Below are 25,868 nucleotides of genomic sequence, written 5' to 3'. Positions count from 1 at the left end.
GTAAGTGACTGTAAACTTTAATTCATGTTAGTTTTCCTCAGGAATGCAGAACACAGCAGTGAAGCAGACTCCCAGACAAAGTAAGTGACTGTAAACTTTAATTCATGTTAGTCAATGTGTTGTCATGAGTAATGCACTGTATGAAGTAGTATTAAAGGAGCTCAGGCGTTGAGCCTATAGTTGGACCTGGTTGATCTGGTTGATCTGGTTGATCTGATACCAAACCATTCTCTGAGTGTCACTGTTACAGTGATGTGATGCAGGCAGTTCTTCATGCAGAAACAGTGTTTTATTACTTCACTGTGTACTTTACAACATCTTCAGGTTCCATACAGAGGAATGAATATGTGGTAACCTTCGTGAACAGTCAATCCTCCACCCATGCCTGTGAATCTGACTCTTATATCGACCATTTGGCTCTTACACACCACCCCTAAATGTTAATGGCAGGCACACATACTATTCAAGAACAAATACACAAAATAAAGGAGCCAAAAAATGTCATGTATTCAAATGCAATTATATTCCATGCACCAAACACAATTCTGTCATTGGCCTTTCAATGGTGCTGCCTTTAGTTTACATTTTCACGGAACACACAAGACCTTGTTTGTCTGGAAAGGCCTCCAGAATCCTGCCATGTGGCCAGGACCCACAAAGAGCTGAAGAGTCCATGATGACCACAATATCTCCAACTGCCAAACTCCTTTTCATCTGGTTCCACTTTTGCCTGTCTTGGAGCGAGGGCAAGTAGTCCAGTATCCTTCTTGTCCAGAAGAGATCTTTATTCTCAGACGGCTCTGCTCCGACACCATGACTTTCTACCTGAGGAACCAGGCTGTTTTCCAGTCTGAGCAGTAGTCAATGAGCTGGTAAGTAGGACTAGAAATGTCCCACACATTGATGGCATTTACTGCTGCCTCCTTTCTGACCTCCTGGTCATTCCAGTCCACTGAGATTTCACCAGTTTTGAGCCAATCCTCCTCTGGCTTCCAAAGAACCGCAGTCTCCTCCAACTGAAACTTTAACTCTGCCTTCAACTGTGAATCCACACTGACAGCGAGGACATCAGCTGTTAACTCCAGCCAGGTAATAATTACTCTTCTTGTGCTTCGCTTCAAGGACATGCCTTGCTGTGGTGAGTCCACATATCATATATGTGCCTCATTCCAGGTTTATCAAGCCAATTATCTTCCATCTATGGTCTTCCCAGCAGCCCTCAGTGCTGTCATCACAGTATGCCTTTCATACAGCCATCCAGAAGGATGGATGCATGGATGGATGGATGGAATAAAGTACTATAGTACAAAAATATATACACATTCGTGTTGAAAATATATCTACTGTGGTATCACTCTAAACTAATTTAAGATGTACAAGAAACCCTCTTCGACTGTTGTTGTTATCGACGTTGTTTATTTGCAGTTCAACGACGAGGCTCTGTCTCTCTCTTTTCGCCATAGTTACCCATAGTACTTCCGGGTGTGCTGCAGCATGACAACAACGTAGAGAACAGACACAAGTTTAGCTAGGAGATGTAGCCACAACGTCCAGAGTGGATACATTCAATGTGTGACAAAAACAACCGAGTGTTAAGGAAATCTACTCAACAGTGAGTGATTGAGGCAAGACGTTTGTCTATATATTTTTCTCCTCCTCCTCCTCCTCCTCCTCCTCCTCCTTCTCTCTCCCTCTCTTTCTGTCTGTCTGGCTTGAAGTTTCTCTATTTCTTTCTCTAGGCGGTCCTCAGATGAGCTTTCCATCTTTGATTCCAGTCATCCACATATGTTAGTATGGGACGTCCTCGTGACCGGTGCCCATGTGTTGGTACAGCACCAGTTTACTGGCTGGCAGCTCCTGGTGTCTTTGGCAGTGTCCTCCAAGTCTCATTCACTCACTCCTAGAATAAGCAGAGTTTGTTTTGTAGGGGGAGGTTGAAGTTCCATACACTGGCCTCCTGTGCTTGCTCCACATGGTTGGAGAGTATTGTGATGTCATGCGCGTAGTCTAGGTCTGTCAGGACTACTGCAGGGTGTCGTCTTGACCTCCTTGGTGTAAGAGTGAGGCCAAGATCCTGCTCTCGTCCACTGATGGCCTTCCTGAGCGCGTAGCCCAGGACTATGACAAAGAGGAAGGGGGCTAGGGTGTCTTCTTGCAGTACCCCAGCCAGGATGTTAAACTCCTCACTGTTGCCATCTGGGGTCACCACCTTGGCCTGTGTTCCTGCGTACATGGTCTCTATTGCCCGGAGTAGGTTGGGAGGGACACTGTAGGCCTTCAGGATCTTCATCATGGTGCCTCTGTGTATTGAGTCAAATGCCTTTTTGAAGGCAATAAAGCACAATACAGCCGGCAGGTTGTTCTTCTTCACCTCCTCGATTAAAGGTATATTCAGTGATAGTATTTAATTCAAATAAAAATAAAATTGGTACATTTTCCATTCATTCTCCTCACTAGAATGTGTGCTGACCATATAAGGACTTCCACCATGGCCCGTGTAACGAGCATAGCTAGATTTGGGTTTCAGAGGTGGCCAGCCAGTCCTTGACCAATCAGGGTAGAGTATGGCCGTAGTTATGTTATGATGTTTAGTTATGATGGTCAAAATAAAGGTTTTGAGAACCACAGTTGCTCTGAATTAAGAACGTCTGCTAAATGCCTAGATTGTGAACTACTGAACTCATAAAATGCCACAGTCTCGTAGTAAATCAGTGTCATACATATCCTGAAGCTGGAGACGTAGGCCTAGCGATATTCAGTGATTGGGTCTAATGATCAAAACGAGAACATTATAATGGTGTAAAAAGAATCTATAAAAAAATAAATATTTCTACGCTGTAAGGCCAGTAAGGAACAAGATGACCCCCGGCCACTTTCATTATCACTGAATACACCTTTAATATCCTCAGGGCCAAGATCTGGGCTACTGTGGTTCTCTCCTCTCGAAAGCCGTTTTGTTTTTTCTTCTGCTTCATGACAAACGTTACGAGCCTCCAAGCACAGCACCTCTGGGCCACTGAAATAGCACCTCCAGCGCCGAGCCCCGGCACCGGGCGGATACAGCGGCACCGGGCGGATACAGCGGCACCGTGCGGATACAGCGGCACCGTGCGGATACAGCGGCACCGTGCGGATACAGCGGCACCGTGCGGATACAGCGGCACCGTGCGGATACAGCGGCACCGGGCGGATACAGCGGCACCGTGCGGATACAGCGGCACCGTGCGGATACAGCGGCACCGTGCGGATACAGCGGCACCGTGCGGATACAGCGGCACCGTGCGGATACAGCGGCACCGGGCGGATACAGCGGCACCGTGCGGATACAGCGGCACCGGGCGGATACAGCGGCACCGTGCGGATACAGCGGCACCGTGCGGATACAGCGGCACCGGGCGGATACAGCGGCACCGGGCGGATACAGCGGCACCGTGCGGATACAGCGGCACCGTGCGGATACAGCGGCACCGTGCGGATACAGCGGCACCGGGCGGATACAGCGGCACCGTGCGGATACAGCGGCACCGGGCGGATACAGCGGCACCGGGCGGATACAGCGGCACCGTGCGGATACAGCGGCACCGGGCGGATACAGCGGCACCGTGCGGATACAGCGGCACCGGGCGGATACAGCGGCACCGTGCGGATACAGCGGCACCGGGCGGATACAGCGGCACCGTGCGGATACAGCGGCACCGGGCGGATACAGCGGCACCGGGCGGATACAGCGGCACCGGGCGGATACAGCGGCACCGTGCGGATACAGCGGCACCGGGCGGATACAGCGGCACCGTGCGGATACAGCGGCACCGGGCGGATACAGCGGCACCGTGCGGATACAGCGGCACCGTGCGGATACAGCGGCACCGGGCGGATACAGCGGCACCGGGCGGATACAGCGGCACCGGGCGGATACAGCGGCACCGGGCGGATACAGCGGCACCGTGCGGATACAGCGGCACCGGGCGGATACAGCGGCACCGTGCGGATACAGCGGCACCGTGCGGATACAGCGGCACCGGGCGGATACAGCGGCACCGTGCGGATACAGCGGCACCGGGCGGATACAGCGGCACCTGTAGGAATGCGGCATCGCTTCTGGCCCGCGAGTCCATGATCACCCGGGCATCGAGCTGAATTCTGCCGCCATGGCATACATCCATGGTCCACGGAAACTTCTCCCATTCCTTTGGCACCTGGCTAGTGTAGACCTTTGCAGCGATACATGTCAGGCTGATGCCTTGGTAATTGTCTGGCTTCGAGAGGTCTCCGGATTTAGGCACTGGGATGAGGTTCGAGAGACCACATGTCAGGCAGCTTGTTACCTAGCAGGGCAAGGTTACAGAACTGTAGGATGATGTTGTCGAGACCGTAGTTCTTTACAACCTCTGAGGCTATGGCGTCCGGCCCAGCACTCTTGCACTCTCTCAGCATGTTTTTCGCCCTGGCAAACTCACTGTTTCACCCTTTTGAAATTGGTTCGATGCCGACATGGCATTGTACGTCAGCTATCGTCCTATTTCGATATGTTACAGATATAATGGAGCATCCTTGTTTGAGATGAAATATAATGAAAGAATCAAGTTAAGTTGAACCACAGATGCAGGCTGTGGGGAACAGTGGATGTCAGAAAGACATTTTATCCATAAATTGTTCTGGACTCTATTCAAGCATCATTTTACTAGATCAGTGTTTACTACTTAACTAGTACTCACCTAGTCTGTTACCGTCATCAATAGTTACTAGATTCATACTAATTACCATCATGTGTGTGTGTGTGTGTGTGTGTGTGTGTGTGTGTGTGTGTGTGTGTGTGTGTGTGTGTGTGCGCGCGCGTGTGCGTGTGCGTGTGTGTGTGTCCACAGAGAGAGGACTGGGGATCCGTCCAGGGGTTCAGTGTGTGACCATCCCACCAGCATTGATCAAAGTAAAGCCTGATTTATCATATATAATATACCATTAAACTTATTATACTATAGTATATATATATATATATATATATATATATATATATATATATATATATATATATACTAGTCAAATTGTGTTTGTTGCTTTAGCATTTTTAGTTGTTTCATTGATTTGATCAATTTGATCCTTTATTAATTCTGTGAATGTAAATCATAAATCATATATTTCCATAGGATATAACGTTATGACTGAAGGTGTGTTTAACATTGATGAACTGTTGTGTTCCAGTGTGTGTCAGTCTGCAGGAGCTTATAAAGACATCTATAGCCAGTTTGACAAAGAGGTTAGAAGGTCAGAGAGAAGACACCACTGGACCTGGAACCTCCTTCAAAGGGACCTACACAACGATCTACCTCTCACTTGGAGACAGCATAGGGGTCAATCAGCAACATGAGGTGTGGCAGCTTGAGAGAACATCCAAGATGGAGAAGACCCTCCTTGACAGGCCCATCTTGTGCTCTGACATCTTCAAGCCCTTACCAGGCAGGGACACACCCATCCGATTAGTCCTGACAAAGGGCATCGCCGGCATTGGAAAAACCTTCTCTGTGTACAAGTTCGCTCTGGACTGGGCGGAGCGCCTGGCCAATCAAGACGTCAATCTGCTGATTCTGATGTCGTTCCGGGAGCTGAACCTGGTCAGAGATGAGCAGTACTGTCTTCTCACACTGATCCATGATTTCCATCCAACGTTGAAGAAGCTCACTGCAGAGCAGCTCGCTGCCTGTAAGATCGTGTTCATCTTGGATGGTCTGGATGAAAGCAGAATTCCATTAATCTTCGACCCAAATTGCATAATTTCTAGTGTCTTAGTGACCTCATCAGTGGGTGCCCTGTTGACCAACCTCATCGAGGGGAATCTGCTCCCCTCAGCCCTCCTCTGGATAACTACCAGACCTGCAGCAGCCAATCAGATCCGTCCTGGACGTGTTGACAGGATGACAGAAGTACTAGGGTTCACAGATCTTCAAAAAAATGAGTTTTTCTGGAAGAGATTCAGCGATGAGAAGATGGCCAGCAGAATCATCTCACACATCAACAAAACAAGGTGCCTCCACATCCTTTGTCACATCCCACTCTTCTGTTGGATCGCTGCAACCGTTCTGGAGGACATGTTGAAGACAGATGAGACCAAAGCGCTGCCCACGACCCCAACTGAGATGTTAAGCCACCTCCTGTTGGTCTTGACAAGGACGAAGAAGCAGAAATATGGTGACACAGATGAGGTGAATCAACAGCAGCTCATGGAGTCTGACTGGGAGGTTCTTCTGAAGCTGGGCCGGCTGGCGTTTGAACATCTGGAGAAAGGCAGCATCATGTTCTACCTAGAAGACCTGGAAGAGTGTGGTCTCGATGTCACGGAGGCCTCGCTGTACTCAGGACTTTGCACAGAGATCTTCAAAAGAGAGAGTGTGCTCTTCCAGAAAACGGTCTACAGCTTCATTCATCTGAGCGTCCAGGAGTTTCTGGCTGCAGTCTTCCTGATGCGCTGTTTCACTGAGAGGAACACAGAGGTGCTGAAGACATTCCTGGGAGATGACTCCAGTGACATGTCCCTGGCTGCCTTCCTGAAGAAAGCCATGCTTAAATCCGTGAAGAGCAGAAACGGCCACCTCGACCTCTTTCTCCGCTTCCTTCATGGCCTCTCACTGCAGTCCAATCGGAGACTGTTACCAGGGCTGTTGGGTCAGACAGAAATCAGTCCAGAGGAGGTCCAGAGAGCCATTGACAACCTGAAGGAGTTCGTCTTTGATGACTCTCCTGACAGATGCATCAACATCTTCCACTGTTTGATGGAGATGAAGGATGACTCAGTACACCAGGAGATCCAACAGTACCTGGAGTCAGGGGACAGTTCTAAGACACAACTGTCTGACACCCAGTGTTCAGCTCTGGCCCACATGCTGCTGATGTTAGAGGAGGTTCTGGAAGAGTTGGACCTGCAGAAATACAACACATCTTACTATGGGCGACTGAGACTGCTGCCAGCTGTGAGGAACAGCAGAAAGGCTCGGTTAGTATTCGTCGTTAAATGAGAATTTCGGCCTAGAAGGCTATGTTACCTTTAAAAGTACTTATTTGCTCCCCCAAAGAATGGGTCCATCTGCCCTACCCGACCAGGGCTTCAGTAAGGAGCGATTGGTTGAATTATAAATCCCTACATGTCTGCCGTAGATAATGCCTCTAGTCAGTAAACATTCTCTATTCACACCGGGTCATGAAGCCGTGAACTTTGAACTCATGTTGAAATCTCGTCTTTCGCGGACGCTCCGGCTGTGCGTTCAACCAATGCTGTGCAGTCAACACGTGTACAAATTAAGTTTAACTTTCTATAGGTTATAATAATTGACAGAAACATGCGAGCGTGAACTCCACAGGACATGCAGAAATGTAACCGATTATATTTCATTATAAAATGAATAAAGTTATAATACACTAAGAACCTGACAAAAAACAAAAGTCTGTGAGTGATCATAGTTTTTTATGTCTTATTAAGTCCTTATAAAAGGCTGTATAATGTGTTATGAATGCATTTTCAGTACATCTGAATGCTTATACTGTAAGAAACACATTATAATACATGTTCGGCGTGGGCAACTTTGATTTGTTGACTAAAACTATGACGAAAAATGTGCGTCGACTCCCTTTTTACCACTGACGAAACTAAATAAAAACTAATAAAAACTAAAATGTTGGGGAGGGACTAGCGGAGAAGAGATCGAGTAGAACTAAAAGACAAGTAATTTTATGTTTGGTTGCACTCGGGTGTTTTGCTATGAAAATAGCAATTCTACAAGCTCACAACACGCCGTGTTGCAGCACGTTGTGAGCTTGTAGATCTGCTATTTTCATCAAGCAACCGATTGTAAAATCTGCCATTATGACACCATCAAGGCACCGCCAAAATACATAGACTAAATCAACTGTAGATTTAGTCGACTAAAACTAGTAGTCAGGGACCCACAAGCCCAAAAGCTCAAGGAATAGGGTTTAACCTGTGATGTCATGCCGTACTTTTTTATTTCTGTTTTATCTATTAGTTTGGTCATTAAGGTCCAAAGAATGAGAGGCCTGCTCTGCCGGAAACATTGCGAAAAAAAGTTATGGCCATTTGTATACTCACTGTCCCGTCGACTTCACTATACAGGAAAAGAATACAACAAATACATGTGCTTTAAGTAGCATGTGAGGGGTCAAACTAGGGGTTCTTGAATCCATTGCAAGTATTTGTTTTTCATGAAAACCATTCCTAGGGCTCCATTTTGGACCCCAAAATTGTAAAAAGTGACGAGACATCAAAAAATGGGATGGGATATTTTGCCCTAGGAATGTTTTTTATGCAAAACAAATGCTTGCAATGGATTCAGAATCATGAAGAACCCCTAGTTTGACCCCTAACATGCTACTTAAAGCAGATTTATTTCTTTTTTAAATATTTTTCTGTTCCTGTGTAGTGGAGTCAATGGGACATAACTTGGCCATAACTTATTTTCGCGATGTTTCCGGCAGAGCAGACCTCTCATTCGGTGGACCTTAATGACCAAACTAATAGATACAACAGAAATAAAAAGTACGACATGACATCACAGGTCATCTCCCATTCTGGGCTTGTGGGTCCCTGGCTATAGACTAACACTAAAACATTTTAGATGACAAAAATGTGACAACAACTAAATGGAATTTTATTCAAAAGACTATGTACGGTAGCAACCAATAATATAATAACACAGACTATGACTAAAACTGAATCTAAATCAACACTGCTATATTTCCACACTCCAGATTGTCGGGCAGAAACCTCTTATCTCCATTTAAACACTTACTGTAAGGTCCGTACAAACCGGCGAATTAGCGAAGCATCGCAAATAAGCGAACCAAAAAGGCGAAGAATTCGCGATTCGCCATTTTCCATACAAACCGGCCACGGTTCACCGTTCCGCCACAGACAGGCTCACAGCAGTGGGGCACGGTGTGGTTAGCGCTTCGCCTCATAGCTAGAAGGTCCTGGGTTCGATTCCCGCTGGGGGAAGCTGTGGGCGCTGGGGGCCTGTTCCTCCCTCCCTGTCATCAGCGCCCACACCCTAGGTGGGGTTGGCGATAGGGCCTTTCTGTGTGGAGTTTGCATGTTCTCCCCGTGTCTCCTAGGGTAGATGCCCTCACAAAAACATGCAGTAGTCCTGGTTTCTATACTACCTCCCCCTAGCCAGCCAGGTGCTCCCCAATTCCCCTGGCGCGGCAGGGGGAGAGCGGAAACCAGGACTACAGGTTAGGTAGTTGGCACTGGGTGAGAAAATGGGTTGCAAAAAACGTGGGATAAAAATATATATATAAAAAAAAAACACAGCAGCAGCAGTACATTTACATTTACTTGAGTAGGCTACTGTACTTGTAGGTATCTGTACTTGAGTCCAATTTCCAGTACTTTCCTTCTACTCCACTACTTTTGGATCCTATTGTATTTTACCCAACTATTTATTTTAAAACATTAGTTAGCCTTTTTTCAGATATAAATAATAATAAAACACGTAACCCATATTTTACAGTAAGAAATTCGAGTACCTTTTCCACCACTGACCGCAATACTAGCAAGCAGCCACACACACAAGACGTTCCCCTCGGCCTCAATGCACAGGGATGGTCTCTCGACCATGTCTCCTCTCTCTCTTTAAAAAGGATAGAGAGAGCTTGTATCAGTGGTGAAAGTGAGCCGGAACGGCCGGAACCCCCGTTCCGTTAAAACATTTGGGGCCGGAACGGCGTTCCGTTAAGAGGAGAAGCCAGCTGTCAAAATCCCATGTTAAATAACCTGCCACAAACGCACGTCCAGGAAGAAAACAATAGCCTGTACTAGTTACTTTAGATAACTGGTTATAATAATATTAATAATAATATATTATAGGTAATAGGTAATATCTGGAATTTATATAGAGCTTTCAAACATGCTTTACATGTGTGTGGGGGCCTGGGGAGACAACAAATAAGAGAGCAGGATATGGTGACTAGACTAGGATAGAATAATGTTGCTCTATCAGCATTTCTTTCTTTGTTGATGCTGATACTGTATGTGTTTATGTGGATATACTAAACAAAATGTTGTTGTACAGTGACCAAACATCTTATCTTATCTTAGGTGATTCTGCTAGCCCTACTGCTTACCCTTCTGTATGGAACAATGAACAATATGAAGAGGCTTATTATAGATATTTCCTTTAGGATTTCAATCATGTTTCATGTTACAGTAAGTGTAATGCCGTTGCCTAATTCAGGTGTAGGACCTGTAGTGTTTTTATTGTGTGTATGTGCCAAAATGCAGTTTTCTATGCATTTCAGGGGTTTTGGGGGGTTAGAGCCTCCCAATTTTTTTTCGGCCAATTTTGGGACAATTCTGGCAAGAATTTCAAACCACTTTCACCCCTGGCTTGCATTTATACACAGAGAGAGAGGAGTTCACCAGCGAATGTTCTCAAAATTCTACACAAGGGCGAATAAAAAACACACGCATTTTCGCTTTTTCGAAATTCGCGTTTGGTGTGGATGCTTCCATTGACTTGATAAGGTTTAACAAAAAAGCGAATTATACGCCAATTCGCTATTCGCTAATTCGCCCCCGGTGTGTACGGACCTTTACTGCCAAATCATGGATTTTTTATAGTCTGTTCCCTGCCATCAAAATACCTTACCTTTACGACTTTCTAGAATAATATCCATCCATTATTTCAAGCCGCAATGTTGTGTAACCTCCATTTCAAAGATAGAGCCAGTAGAATGTGCCTCGTTTTCTCCCAAAATAAACAAGGAAGGAGAGAAAGTAGTTTTACAAAGTTGAACCACTTTAACTACTACACCTTATATACAGTTGACTGGAGTCCCCCAGGGTTCTATACTAGGACCACTCCTGTTTTCCCTCATCCCCAAAGCTGATCTACAAGCTCACAACAGCTTGTAGGACTGCTATTTCAGCAGCAGCAAAGACAAAGTAGTGGTATAGTTAGAGTAACTGTAGATAAGATGTGATAGTGGTGTTATTGCTAGTGCAGTGTTGTATAAAATGATTGTTTTGCAATATTAACATTTTCCCTTTAATGTCATTACAGACTTGTTGAGTGTGAGATCAATGGGACACGCTGTGAGGTTGTGGCCTCAGCTCTCAGCTCTAATCCCTCCTACTTGATTGAACTGGACCTTAGTTTCAACTTCGCCCTGGGGGACGAAGGAGTACGGCTGCTCTGTGAAGCAATGAAGAGCCAACATTGCAGACTGAAAGTTCTGTGGTCAGTGCTCCTGTAGTGTGTGTGTGTGTGTGTGTGTGTGTGTGTGTGCGTGTGTGCGTGTGTGCGTGCGTGCGTGCGTGCGTGCGTGCGTGCGTGCGTTTGTTTACCAACCTGCATCTGTCTCCCCCTGGTGTCCATTCTGTGGGTTGTTCGTATGTGAACCGTCACATCTTGACCCTATCTTTCTGTAACGCCTGCCACTGTGGTTCCCTGACACATCACTGTGACATCACAGGTGACATCACAGTGATGTCAGATACTCACAGCAGGGATCTCCATATATGGGCATAAAAGGGATTCTGTTATAGGAGAATCACGCTAACAGAATCCATATATGGCCAAGACAGATGGTGCGACCTCGAAAGTTCTATGTACTACTGTAGCTACATTTCTGGTGTGAAGTGGCACGAGGGACCCCCACCCCCACGAGGGACCCCCCCCCAAATAAAATAAAAATAAAAATAAATTGATGTGCGCTCTACACACACAGAAATGCCCTTTGTGAGGTTTGAGCACTCCTGTCCTGCTCTAAAGGTTGACAGGAGGATTGTGATGATCAACAATCCTTTTCAACACAGGTGGAAACACTACAATTGTCATGAGGGACAAACACAGTGGTTCCCAAACTAACTTGTGACCCAAAAGAGAGATTAAACGTTTGCCCAGGACACAAACTGGTGAAAACAGCTGATCTACAGGCTCACGTTTGTTTTCTAATTTATTTGAAAATGTTTTTAACCCATTAAGTCCGATTTGAAAATGACGCACTGTTTTTCTGGAAAACGTATTACTCAGCCTCTGTAGCAGCTAGAAACAACATTCCAATAGTATTTGATAGCTTTGACTTTGACTTTCATAGAAAAAAAAAACTGAAAAAAACTTTACTGTACTACATACTGTATATACTGTAATACACAAAAATGTGTTCCCGGCCTGAGAGGGTAAAACACGTTAATGTGTGTACCCATCAGTTGAAAACAAAATATAGGAAACAAAATAAGGGACCCATAAAAATGTGTCCACGACCCACAAATGGGTCCCGGTCCAGTGTTTGGGAACCAGTGGACTAACAGATCTAACAGTGTCCAGAGCTGCTGACACATTGATTTTGTTTCATAAACAGTCACAACAGAGCAACTTGAATAAGACATGTTCATGTGTGTGTTTATCTCCATTCAGGCTGCTGTACTGTTGGCTCTCCAAAACCTGCTGTGAACATCTGGCCTCGGTTCTCTGTTCCAACTCGTCTTGTCTTCAAGAGCTTGACCTCAGCTACAACGACGTGGGTGACGAAGGCCTGACGGGACTCCTACCGGGACTGGAGAGTCAACAATGTACCCTGGAGGTTCTCAGGTTAGATCAGTTCATGGTGAAGTGTTTTATCTTTGTCTTCTGTTTTATATCCAAATGTTTTCAATTATGTTTAATTTGTTAAGTAAGATATCTGCTTCATGCAGACAATATACAGTATGTCCCAATATGATAAACCTGTTATTTTCAATGTCACATTTTAGATTGTTCAGTTGGTGGCAATCAGATTATGGTATCATGGGGGGGAAAAAACATAAAAAGAAGTAGATTGTTGCTGTGTATAGCAACAATATAGTGGTTCTTTGATAATGTGTTGTTTTTCTTCTTTATAACAATGTTCTAAATAAACTCAACTAAACTAGGTTGAACACAGTTATGTAGGTTCAAATGTAAATTGCATCATTCATCAGTTTCTGTGCTGATGTTTAAGGGAATGAAAGACGAGTATTTGACGAGTCAGATCTGTGATTAAGTCTGAATTAATTTTCACGATGCTGAAAAGTAAGGACATTGAGGGGGTCTTCCCGGACCCCCTCAACTATGCTTCGCAATATATTATTATTTGTTAAATATTTGTGTCTTCTTTCTTTCTTTCTTTCTTTCTTTCTTTCTTTCTTTCTTTCTTTCTTTCTTTCTTTCTTTCAGGTTGAGACAAACCAACCTCACAGAAAGATCCTTTGAGGGAATATCAGCTCTTCTCAGTTCCAAGTCGTCTCTGAGAGAATTGGATTTGAGCTTCAATGAGCAGCTCCTCTCTGCTGGACCAGAGAGTCCACACTGCAAACTGAGGTCAGTAAATATGAAATAAATATAGAAAAGGTTTAGACCTCCACACCTATTACTGTATGCTCCCAGACCCAGATAACAATACTCTGTTCATAGATCATATCCATGATAATAATACTCTGTTCATAGATGATATCCATGATAATAATACTCTGTTCATAGATCATATCCATGATAATAATACTCTGTTCATAGATGATATCCATGATAATAATACTCTGTTCATAGATCATATCCATGATAATAATACTCTGTTCATAGATCATATCCATGATAATAATACTCTGTTCATAGATCATATCCATGATAATAATACTCTGGCCATAGATGATATCCATGATAATAATACTCTGGCCATAGATGATATCCATGATAATAATACTCTGGCCATAGATCATATCCATGATAATAATACTCTGGCCATAGATCATATCCATGATAATAATACTCTGTTCATAGATCATATCCATGATAATAATACTCTGTTCATAGATGATATCCATGATAATAATACTCTGTTCATAGATGATATCCATGATAATAATACTCTGTTCATAGATGATATCCATGATAATAATACTCTGTTCATAGATCATATCCATGATAATAATACTCTGTTCATAGATCATATCCATGATAATAATACTCTGTTCATAGATCATATCCATGATAATAATACTCTGTTCATAGATCATATCCATGATAATAATACTCTGGCCATAGATGATATCCAAATGCATCAGTTGTAGCAGACAAAACCACTTCCTGTTTCCTGTCTGTCTTCTACTGAAGAGAGAAAAGAACATGATCTATCTCAGAGGTCTTCAACAGGGGGTCCACGGCCCCTAGGGGGGTCCCTGGCCTGAAAACATTGAAGACCTCTGATCTAGATACTCTGATCTAGATACTACAACAGTCTGTTCCTCAGAGCACAGTTCTCAGCCAGGTCGGGTTGCCTACCCATGGCACACACATGTTGTAAATATAAGTCTTAGCCAATTTGAACGGGGTCTGAAAAATCTGACTCATTCATCTTCATCACACAACCCCAAAGATAATGTGTACTGATTTGTGTAGTAGCAAACAGTGTGTTTTGAAGAAAACACTTTGGCATAGGGGTGGACGATATGACGATAATTATCGTTGGGACGATACAGCTTTGCCACGATGCCTTTTCAGAGCTATGGTATGGATGGTGATACAGACAAGGCTCTGGATACAGCGAGTGCACCTTCTATAGCTTCATTTATACTTCTATAGTACGGTGGTGTAATTCACCAAAAAGAACAGATCTACAAGCTGTGTCCCTGCTTCATTTCTCTCCCCCTTCAAAACGGGCTAACATGACCAGCTTTAACACATGGGTGACTGTAATGAGCTTGGAGTTACTGAATGCCCTTTCACCTTTTAAAGCACTCCTCTAAGCCGCCCGGAACCCTCCTCAGGTCCTAAGCCCAAGAAGTTACCAGATCTCTTTTTAATAACCACTGTCACTAACACTACACTATACCTTTAAGTTAACACAAACAGGTGTTATAACCTTTCTCATTTGTATAAACCTACTATTACTGTATATGCACCTATTACTGTACAAATACAACTTTCTCTGAATAAAGACTGAACTGTCTATGAAACCCTCTTTAACTGGTGAATATTATTACTATCTACAGCGACTTTATTTTATAGACCAAGAATATTGCACCTTTCTTGAGAAATGTAGACCATAGGTCTGGATGGAGAATGCCAAAACCACAAAGACAATATAAAGTGTGAAACTGTTACCTTGTAGCTTTCTCCCAGGGACTGTTTTTTGGAGAAAAGCAGCTTGACTTATTTGATACAAAAGAGCCCACTGCGGACAAACTGTCCGTCCGGTTAGGGTTGGGAATTTGTATTTTATTGTCTGCCAAGCATACCCAACTGACACCTGCACGCGCAGTGTCAGTCACTGAGAAGGTGAAAGACTTTTAAATTAAGAAAATATACTTGTTGATTCTTACCAAAAGTCTAACTCAGCTCCAACAGCCAGAAGTTGCCTTGAGTGCCCTGAGGTGCTAACACCTCTTTCCCATGGAAGCGGAACTTCCCCGAAGGGAAGTTAAAAAGTCAAAACCTTAAAAGTTGTAACTCTAGAAAATGAATTCAGACAGACACCAAGCAAAAGTGAATAAAAAGCTTTAGTGAAGTAAAAACAGTTACAAATTATAAGCTCACCAATACAGAAATTGGTAATGAAAATCAAAAAGAAGTACAGTATGTGTACTTAACTAAACAGAGTCAAACTCTCTCTAAGTAGACAGAAAAAGAACTGCTGGTGCAAAGTCCAAAAATTGCACTAAGTACAAAAAGGTAGGCTTCCTTCCAGCCCCCGAAGGGGCTGGTAATAGCTCCAACAACTCCAAACACACTCTTCAGACAGAAGCAGGAGACACGGAGCAGTCTCCTTTATACAGAGGTCCGTCGCGTCACACTTGGCGTGATTTACACACAGAACATATTTTAGCACACACACGCTGTCACGCGTACATGCACGTACATGCACTAACACGCACATCTTTGCAAAATCAGACAGTCAAGGTCAGGCTAGGACTCCCCTATTCATGCGAGATTGGGGAGTGTCCGCTCTCGTTTTAGAAGTCTCTGGGAAACCCGCTCTCCCCCAGAATGTCATATCTCATGTTGACAGATAGAAGATAAGAGCTCGTTAGCGTGGCCAGCTGCGGAGTCCAAACAAGTTCAAGGCCATCTTGGTGCTGGTTGCACGAACACAGAACAGCCCCGTCAGCAGCCCGTCCTTCTCTCTCCATTCAGTACACACAGTGCATAGGGCCTCAAAGGACAGGGTGCCACATTCTTGGGGTCACAGGCGGGACCCCTAACACCCCCTCTGGCACCCTGGATCCTCTCATCCGCAGCCACCATGGAGTCAGGTGGGTAGAGTGAAGTGTCTCGGGCGATCTTCCGAATCCCAAGTTGGGGCTCCTCCAACTTCCCTCAGATCATCCGGGGTCCTAAAACAGCCCCCAGACAGCCGAAACGGTTCTGGCCAGCCGCCTGTGTCTCGACGGTAGCCCACACCATGCCGTGCTGGGAACGCACCTGTTCCTCCGTGACTTTAAAGATGGACACACAGGCGGGGTTGATGGAGCGCAAGTTGTCTCCGACCAGGTGTGTGAGGATCACAGACGTCTTGATGGAAGCGGCTTTCATCACCCAGTAGTCATCCCAGGGGGGCATCATGAACGGCTCCCTCCGGGGCAGGTGTCCTCTCCGGATACCCACGATCTCCTCCCAATTCTGGGGGAACTTAAGATCATCAGCTCTGAGTTTATGGCCATTGGTGCCATAAACTGCAGTCTTGGCATATTAGAGTCCTCATCGTCAGACAGAGACTCTAATGCAGGCATGATTGCTAACTCCCAGACCCCATCAGAGGGTCCAGGAAGCTCAACAGGCTCATCCATAGGTGCCGGAGTGACAGAGCCACTCCGGTTCTCCTCCGGCGGGTCCTCAGCGAGCAAGCCAGGCTCCGCAGGGTCTGTACCGAAGAGGACGTCATCTTCCATGTCCCACCGGCGAATGATCTGGTCGTGTTTCTCCTTCTATGCAGTACATATAGTGCATATGGTTTCAAAGGACAGGGGGCCATATTCTTGGGGTCACAGTCAGGACCCCTAACACCCCCTCTGGCATTTGCATTCGGCCAGGGCAATGCCAAACCATGAGCAAGAACATCTGACCACAGCTTCAGCGGTCATAACAGGATAGGCTGCCAGGACGATGCACAGTCCATTCAGGACGTAGCACTCCGGGCACACCAATGCTCAACATCCCCTGGGTCCCTCCTTGGGCCCAAAGGTAAAGGCCTCGCCACCAGGGCGAAGGAGAGGCTTGCATGAAGCCTTCCCTGGCCAACTTCACCACACCATCGGATACGCCTAACCGGCGCTGGCACTCTTTCCAACTCCACTGTCCCCAGGTGGCGGGGACCGTCCTGGCGCTACACAGATCAACACTTCATGTCTGGCACACTCCAAGGCAAAGGGCATCTCCTTACGAGAACAACAGTTACCTGTCCCATGCCTTGGCGCAACCTCTCCATGCCTAACTAAGGGTGTACAACCCGAAGCTTCGGCCATTTCTCAGTGCTCACCTGGTCTTGCGAACTTGGTCAATATGTACTATTACCGAGTTCTCCAACCTAAGCTGAGCCGATGTGGGCTCGCCCCGCCGACCGCTCCCGAGGGAGCGTTGTCTGCGGCGGTGGGATTGGCGGAGTCCATGCCCAAATAACTTAGGTTGGTCGCAAAGTCGTTATAATATTATTAGATGTTCTCAACTGCTATTTTATCTAGTTCCTAATGGAGATGTTTTTACCGATTTACTGGCCGTCTGCTGCGCACACAGACCTCCACTTCACTATGTTCAAAATCTCCGACGCTCCGGGGAGTTTTGTGAATAAAAACACTTAAGCCTTGATAATATTAACTATCCTTTACTTCTGTAGTAATAACTATATTCCAAGGGTCTCTCGGCTATTCTTTATGTGGCGGTGGACACGAATTTAATTAATCAATTACTAATCAATAATCAATAATCAATCAATGCCCACCCAGGGACGCCATGTAATGAGCTTGGAGTTACTGAATGCCCTTTCACCTTTTAAAGCACTCCTCTAAGCCGCCCGGAACCCTCCTCAGGTCCTAAGCCCAAGAAGTTACCAGATCTCTTTTTAATAACCACTGTCACTAACACTACACTATACCTTTAAGTTAACACAAACAGGTGTTATAACCTTTCTCATTTGTATAAACCTACTATTACTGTATATGCACCTATTACTGTACAAATACAACTTTCTCTGAATAAAGACTGAACTGTCTATGAAACCCTCTTTAACTGGTGAATATTATTACTATCTACAGCGACTTTATTTTATAGACCAAGAATATTGCACCTTTCTTGAGAAATGTAGACCATAGGTCTGGATGGAGAATGCCAAAACCACAAAGACAATATAAAGTGTGAAACTGTTACCTTGTAGCTTTCTCCCAGGGACTGTTTTTTGGAGAAAAGCAGCTTGACTTATTTGATACAAAAGAGCCCACTGCGGACAAACTGTCCGTCCGGTTAGGGTTGGGAATTTGTATTTTATTGTCTGCCAAGCATACCCAACTGACACCTGCACGCGCAGTGTCAGTCACTGAGAAGGTGAAAGACTTTTAAATTAAGAAAATATACTTGTTGATTCTTACCAAAAGTCTAACTCAGCTCCAACAGCCAGAAGTTGCCTTGAGTGCCCTGAGGTGCTAACACCTCTTTCCCATGGAAGCGGAACTTCCCCGAAGGGAAGTTAAAAAGTCAAAACCTTAAAAGTTGTAACTCTAGAAAATGAATTCAGACAGACACCAAGCAAAAGTGAATAAAAAGCTTTAGTGAAGTAAAAACAGTTACAAATTATAAGCTCACCAATACAGAAATTGGTAATGAAAATCAAAAAGAAGTACAGTATGTGTACTTAACTAAACAGAGTCAAACTCTCTCTAAGTAGACAGAAAAAGAACTGCTGGTGCAAAGTCCAAAAATTGCACTAAGTACAAAAAGGTAGGCTTCCTTCCAGCCCCCGAAGGGGCTGGTAATAGCTCCAACAACTCCAAACACACTCTTCAGACAGAAGCAGGAGACACGGAGCAGTCTCCTTTATACAGAGGTCCGTCGCGTCACACTTGGCGTGATTTACACACAGAACATATTTTAGCACACACACGCTGTCACGCGTACATGCACGTACATGCACTAACACGCACATCTTTGCAAAATCAGACAGTCAAGGTCAGGCTAGGACTCCCCTATTCATGCGAGATTGGGGAGTGTCCGCTCTCGTTTTAGAAGTCTCTGGGAAACCCGCTCTCCCCCAGAATGTCATATCTCATGTTGACAGATAGAAGATAAGAGCTCGTTAGCGTGGCCAGCTGCGGAGTCCAAACAAGTTCAAGGCCATCTTGGTGCTGGTTGCACGAACACAGAACAGCCCCGTCAGCAGCCCGTCCTTCTCTCTCCATTCAGTACACACAGTGCATAGGGCCTCAAAGGACAGGGTGCCACATTCTTGGGGTCACAGGCGGGACCCCTAACAGTGACTAACAGGTCATTTTGGCCGATTTTGAGATCGCAAAGTGCAATAACTCTCCCCGTGAAGGTCTCAGAAATGTCCCCTTCCATGACTTTTCCTAAATACTCAAGATATGTTCTCGTTTTTTTTTCCCCTTCTGAAACATTTCCTAAGTATGAAATAATATACATTTATACCACTCTGACTGCATTTATAGGTCAAATTGACAGGTAAATTCTTTCAATTTTTTGCCCAGGAGAGCAACACCTCTTTCCCTGCTGCCAGCGGGGGTTCTATTGTCAATAGAACAACAGACAATAGACTAAGATCTAAGCATTAGCAAACTGGAGTTATAGCTGTTTAAAGCTCAGCCAATAGCAATACAGAGGGGGCGTGGCTTAATCAATTACAGCTTGTCCCTATTGGCCGGAAAAAGTCCAAAGTCGTGTGAGCGTTTTAAAAGTTTAAATCACGTTGCTAGGCAAAAGTATGGCAGAGTTATGTGGCGCTAAAGTTCCTGTGAGTGTAACTTTCCCCCATTCAAAGTCAAGGGGGTTTTTGGGCGTAGTTTTTTGCGAATTACGTCGTCATGGCAACGCGGATCGGAAAGAAAAGTAACAGCAACCTATTCCCGGCCGAGCCGCACGTTTTGATGTATATATTGCAGGGGTGGTATCAATCGTGCGGCAGTTATTACGTGCAGAAATTTGCAAGAACATGACTGACTTACTTAAGTATGGCGGATTACAATAAGTGTTTTGCCATTGCATGGCAGGCACACTTAAATAGCAGATCTACAAAAGCTGATCTACAAGCTCAAAACGCGACGCGCTTTGAGCTTGTAGATCAGCTAGCTTTGCTATTTTTGACTGTGCATTTTGGCCCTCTGGAGTGAGTGTGAAAATATACTGGCCCTCTCCATCATCAAAGTTACCCACCCCTGCTCTAAGGGGTCCCTGCTTCATCTCTCTTTCTAAGGGGTCCCTGCTCTCTAAGGGGTCCCTGCTTCATCTCTCTCTCTAAGGGGTCCCTGCTTCATCTCTCTCTCTAAGGGGTCCCTGCTTCATCTCTCTCTCTAAGGGGTCCCTGCTTCATCTCTCTCTCTCTAAGGGGTCCCTGCTTCATCTCTCTCTCTCTAAGGGGTCCCTGCTTCATCTCTCTCTAAGGGGTCCCTGCTTCATCTCTCTCTCTAAGGGGTCCCTGCTTCATCTCTCTCTCTAAGGGGTCCCTGCTTCATCTCTCTCTAAGGGGTCCCTGCTTCATCTCTCTCTCTCTAAGGGGTCCCTGCTTCATCTCTCTCTAAGGGGTCCCTGCTTCATCTCTCTCTCTAAGGGGTCCCTGCTTTATCTCTCTCTCTAAGGGGTCCCTGCTTCTTCTCTCTCTCTAAGGGGTCCCTGCTTCTTCTCTCTCTCTAAGGGGTCCCTGCTTCTTCTCTCTCTCTCTAAGGGGTCCCTGCTTCATCTCTCTCTCTAAGGGGTCCCTGCTTCATCTCTCTCTCTCTCTAAGGGGTCCCTGCTTCATCTCTCTCTCTAAGGGGTCCCTGCTTCATCTCTCTCTCTCTAAGGGGTCCCTGCTCTCTAAGGGGTCCCTGCTTCATCTCTCTCTCTAAGGGGTCCCTGCTTCATCTCTCTCTCTAAGGGGTCCCTGCTTCATCTCTCTCTCTAAGGGGTCCCTGCTTCATCTCTCTCTCTAAGGGGTCCCTGCTTCATCTCTCTCTCTCTAAGGGGTCCCTGCTCTCTAAGGGGTCCCTGCTTCATCTCTCTCTCTAAGGGGTCCCTGCTCTCTCTCTCAGCTAAGGGGTCCCTGCTTCATCTCTCTCTCTAAGGGGTCCCTGCTTCATCTCTCTCTCTAAGGGGTCCCTGCTTCATCTCTCTCTCTAAGGGGTCCCTGCTTCATCTCTCTCTCTAAGGCGGGGGTCAGCAACCTGTGGCTCTAGAGCTGCATGCGGCTCTTTAGCGCCACCCTAGTGGCTCCCTGGAGCCTTTTCAAAAATGTATGAAAATGGAAAAAGATGGGGGGAAAATGTATTTTTTGTTTTAACGTTTTTTTTATCGTCACTGTCAGGCAGAAACCTTGTATCTCCAAGTTTCAAATTTGTATGTTTTTTTTTTACGCAAAGTAAAGCCCTGCTTCATCATACAAGACTGACGCACACAAGTAGTGAAAACAGCCGATCTACAAGCACACAACGCCTCGCGGTGCGAGGCGTTGTGTGCTTCTAGATCGGCTGTTTTCACTAGTTCAGTACATTTTTTAAATGATAAATACAAAACGAAGTTTTGGACATACAAGGTTTCTACCCGAAGACGACGATATATAAAGCTTTTATAATATTTTGCGGCTCCAGACAGATTTCTCTCTCATCTCTCTCTCTCTCTCTCTCTCTCTCTCTAAGGGGTCCCTGCTTCATCTCTCTCTCTAAGGGGTCCCTGCTTCATCTCTCTCTCTAAGGGGTCCCTTCTTCATCTCTCTCTCTAAGAGGTCCCTTCTCTCTCTCTCAGCTAAGGGGTCCCTGCTTCATCTCTCTCTCTAAGGGGTCCCTGCTTCATCTCTCTCTCTAAGGGGTCCCTGCTTCATCTCTCTCTCTAAGGGGTCCCTGCTTCATCTCTCTCTCTAAGGGGTCCCTGGTTCATCACTCTCTCTCTAGGGGGTCCTTGCATTGAAGACCCCTGAAGTTTTTATTAAAAAACAACAAACCAAAACATGAAGATTATAAAGTTTGTATATCAGAGGTGTGTTGCCGATAGCAACAACATAACAATGTGATTGTGTCGTCCAGGTTGGATCAAGAAGAACAACTCTCAGTTCAACCTCAACTCCTGAACACATGTGAGTACACACTGTGTGTGTGTGTGTGTGTGTGTGTGTGTGTGTGTGTGTGTGTGTGTGTGTGTGTGTGTGTGTGTGTGTGTGTGTGTGTGTGTGTGTGCGTGCGTGCGTGCGTGCGTGTGTGTGCTTGTCCCTCAACTAAGGGGTCCCTGCTTCATCTCTCTCTCTCTAAGGGGTCCCTGCTTCATCTCTCTCTCTCTCTCTTTAAGGGGTCCCTGCTTCATCTCTCTCTCAAATAAGGGGTCCCTAATTCATTTCTCTCTCAGCTAAGGGGTCCCTGCTTCATTTCTCTCCCAGCTGTGTGTGTGTGTGTGCGTGCGTGCGTGCGTGCGTGCGTGCGTGCGTGCGTGCGTGCGTGCGTGCGTGCGTGCGTGCGTGCGTGCCTGCGTGCGTGCGTGCGTCCGTGTTTGCGTGTGTTTCTTTTATAATCTTTTGAATACAGTTATATGTAGACTACTATTATGTTATGTTACATCATGATGAATTAAAGGGGGGGGGGGGGGTGATACAGTGAAATACCATCAATCTAACATTTAGATATCATACTGTACATTGTAATGTAATATTATTATGACATTTCTCTACTCAGTACTTTGTGATGTAATGACATGTTGTGTGTTGTTCTGTCCATCAGGTGTCTGTCCTCTCACACTGGACACAAACACAACATGCCCAGACCTCTCTCTGTCTGAGAACAACAGAAAGGTGACAGGGACCGATGAGAGGCGGAGTTATCCAGACCACCCTGATAGATTTCAGTACTACTCACAGGTTCTGTGTAGAGAGGCTCTGACTGGATGCAGTTCCTGGGAGGTGGAGTGGAGCGGAACGGTTCAGATAGGAGTGTCCTACAGTGGAATCACCAGGAGAGGATACGGTGATGACGCTGTGCTTGGATTCAATCCTAACTCCTGGGCTCTGCAGTGTGGTGGTGGAGCCAACAGATACTCTGTCCTTCACAACAAGAAGAGAACCGTCCTCCATGTCCGTCCCTCTGGCTGCTACAGAGTAGCAGTGTATGTGGACTGTCCTGCTGGCCGTCTGTCCTTCTACAGAGTGTCGTCTGACACACACACACACCTGCACACCTTCCAGCAGACCTCCTTCACTGAACCGCTCTATGCTGGGTTCAGGGTGGGGGGGAAGGGCTCCTCAGTCTCTTTGTGTCTGATAGAGTAAGTTACACACACACACACACACACACACACACACACACACACACACACACACACACACACACACACACGTACACCCACACACCCACCCACCCACCCACGCACACGCACACACACACACACACACCCACACCCACACACCCACACACACACACACACACACACACACACACACACACACACACACATACACACACACACACACACACACACACACACGTGTGCACACACTCACACACACATACATGTACACCCACCCACCCACGCACACACATACACACACACCCTCTCCCCACATCACTTTTACATAGACTTCCATTCATTTTTATGCAAGTCATGTGGCCTTACCCTAACCCCTAACCCTAAACCTAACCTAACCTAACCTAACCTAACCCCTAACCCTAACCCTAACCCTAACCCCTAACCCTAAACCTAACCTAACCCCTAACCCTAAACCTAACCTAACCTAACCCCTAACCCTAACCCTAAACCTAACCCTAACCTAACCTAACCTAACCCCTAACCCTAACCCTAACCCTAACCCCTAACCCCTAACCCTAAACCTAACCTAACCCCTAACCCTAAACCTAACCCTAACCCCTAACCCTAACCCTAAACCTAACCTAACCCCTAACCCTAAACCTAACCCTAACCCTAACCCTAACCCTAACCCCTAACCCTAAACCTAACCCTAACCCCTAACCCTAAACCTAACCCTAAACCTAACCTACGCTCGGGCGCGAAGAGCAGGACCAAGGACCGCTGGCCTTCGCGCCGCTTGCAATGTCGTGGACAATAACTATGACATATATTGTTTTATAAAAACATAACCCTAGAAAGGTTAGTAAACATTTGGAAAAACTAAAATGGACTAATTATAGACATGACATTGGACTCTTTCTTAGTTTTAAAGAATGGCGCGTGCATTCATTCTCTCGGGACTGTATACATGGAAGAAACCACAAACAGTGTTCTTTGTGTGACAATCCCGATTGAAATCAAAACCCTTCCCTAAACCTAACCCAGTCAACACACACACACACACACACACACACACACACACACACACACACACACACACACACACACACACACACACACACACACACACACACACACATGCACTCGCGTACACCCCCCCCCCCCCACACACACACACACACACACACACACACACACACACACACACTTGTTTAACTCTAAACGGTGTGTACTTATCTGTTATAGTAACGTGTGCGCGCACACACACACACACACACACCACACACACACACACACACACACACACACACACACACACACACACACACACACATGCACTCGCGTACACCCCCCCCCCCCCCCCACACACACACACACACACACACACACACACACACACACACTTGTTTAACTCTAAACGGTGTGTACTTATCTGTTATAGTAACGTGTGCGCACACACACACACACACACACACACACACACACACACACACACACACACACACACACACACACACACACACACACACACACACACACACACACACACTTGTTTAACTCTAAACGGTGTGTACTTATCTGTTATAGTAACGTGTGCGCACACACACTCTCACAAACGCACAATAACCAATAACAATTAATGGCCAATAACATGAAATTGTCTCGATATATTGATTTAGATTTTACCATTGATTGTACCATACTACATTATACATATTGGTTTCAGTATACTGCGTATATAGCAAGGGTCTTCAACAGGGGGTCTGGGACCCCTAGGGGGTCCTCAGAGTTACTACAGGGGGTCCTCCACATCTTTGTGTGATAGAAGCTTTTTTCTCCTTTTTTATATTAACCCTAATGTCCATATTCTGAGAATGTCAGACGAAAACAGCAGATCTACAAGCTCACAACGCCTCGCGCTGGGAGGCGTTGTGAGCTTGTAGATCGGCTATTTTCGGCAAAGAGGTTTGGTGTAGAGGGGAAAAAGAGCAGACTAAGTACAGAGTGAAAGGTCAAGTTTATTAAGTATTGACGGTTCAAGTGGTTAAATATCTGAAAACACAAATTGACATGAATCCAAAATACACTGATGATTGTGCTATCAAACAATGAAACTATATGGAATCTATGAACAGGTTGTGGGGGTCCCTGCTTCATCTCTCTCTCAACTAAGGGGTCCCTGCTTCATCTCTCTCTCAATAAGGGGTCCCTGCTTCATCTTTCTCTCTCTAAGGGGTCCCTGCTTCATCTCTCTCTCAACTAAGGGGTCCTTGGCTTGAAAACGTTGAAGACCCCTGCTATATAGTGTAAATACTGGTGGTAGACTATACTGAGGATTGACAATCAAATGTCATACAGTTTTTTTTTTTATTATTAGTAGCCAATTATATGTCATACATAAAGCACATGGTCTGCCCAGCGTGGCAGAGA

The 25,868-nt window shown here is 45.7% G+C and overlaps 1 protein-coding gene across 1 annotated transcript in view; it reads left to right on the top strand.

The window, feature by feature from the left end:
* Positions 1 to 4,871: 4,871 nt before the first annotated feature.
* The window catches only part of LOC308288956 (NACHT, LRR and PYD domains-containing protein 3-like), a gene marked incomplete at its 3' end in the record, with an annotated part of 43,232 nt that continues 22,235 nt past the window's right edge, over positions 4,872 to 25,868 (top strand). Inside the window, exons 1-7 of the mRNA XM_080730429.1 lie at positions 4,872 to 4,927; positions 5,200 to 6,985; positions 11,067 to 11,243; positions 12,423 to 12,596; positions 13,200 to 13,343; positions 22,232 to 22,281; positions 22,916 to 23,456. Of these exons, the coding sequence (XP_080586555.1) occupies position 4,927; positions 5,200 to 6,985; positions 11,067 to 11,243; positions 12,423 to 12,596; positions 13,200 to 13,343; positions 22,232 to 22,281; positions 22,916 to 23,456 (2,873 nt within the window). The 5' untranslated portion in view covers positions 4,872 to 4,926. The remainder of the gene's footprint in view (positions 4,928 to 5,199; positions 6,986 to 11,066; positions 11,244 to 12,422; positions 12,597 to 13,199; positions 13,344 to 22,231; positions 22,282 to 22,915; positions 23,457 to 25,868) is intronic.

Source organism: Nannobrachium achirus (assembly GCF_963921795.1).
Source record: "Nannobrachium achirus genome assembly, chromosome: 7".
NCBI lineage: Eukaryota > Metazoa > Chordata > Actinopteri > Myctophiformes > Myctophidae > Nannobrachium > Nannobrachium achirus.
Note: the sequence above shows the minus strand (reverse complement) of the source record. Positions and strands in the feature narration are given on the sequence as shown.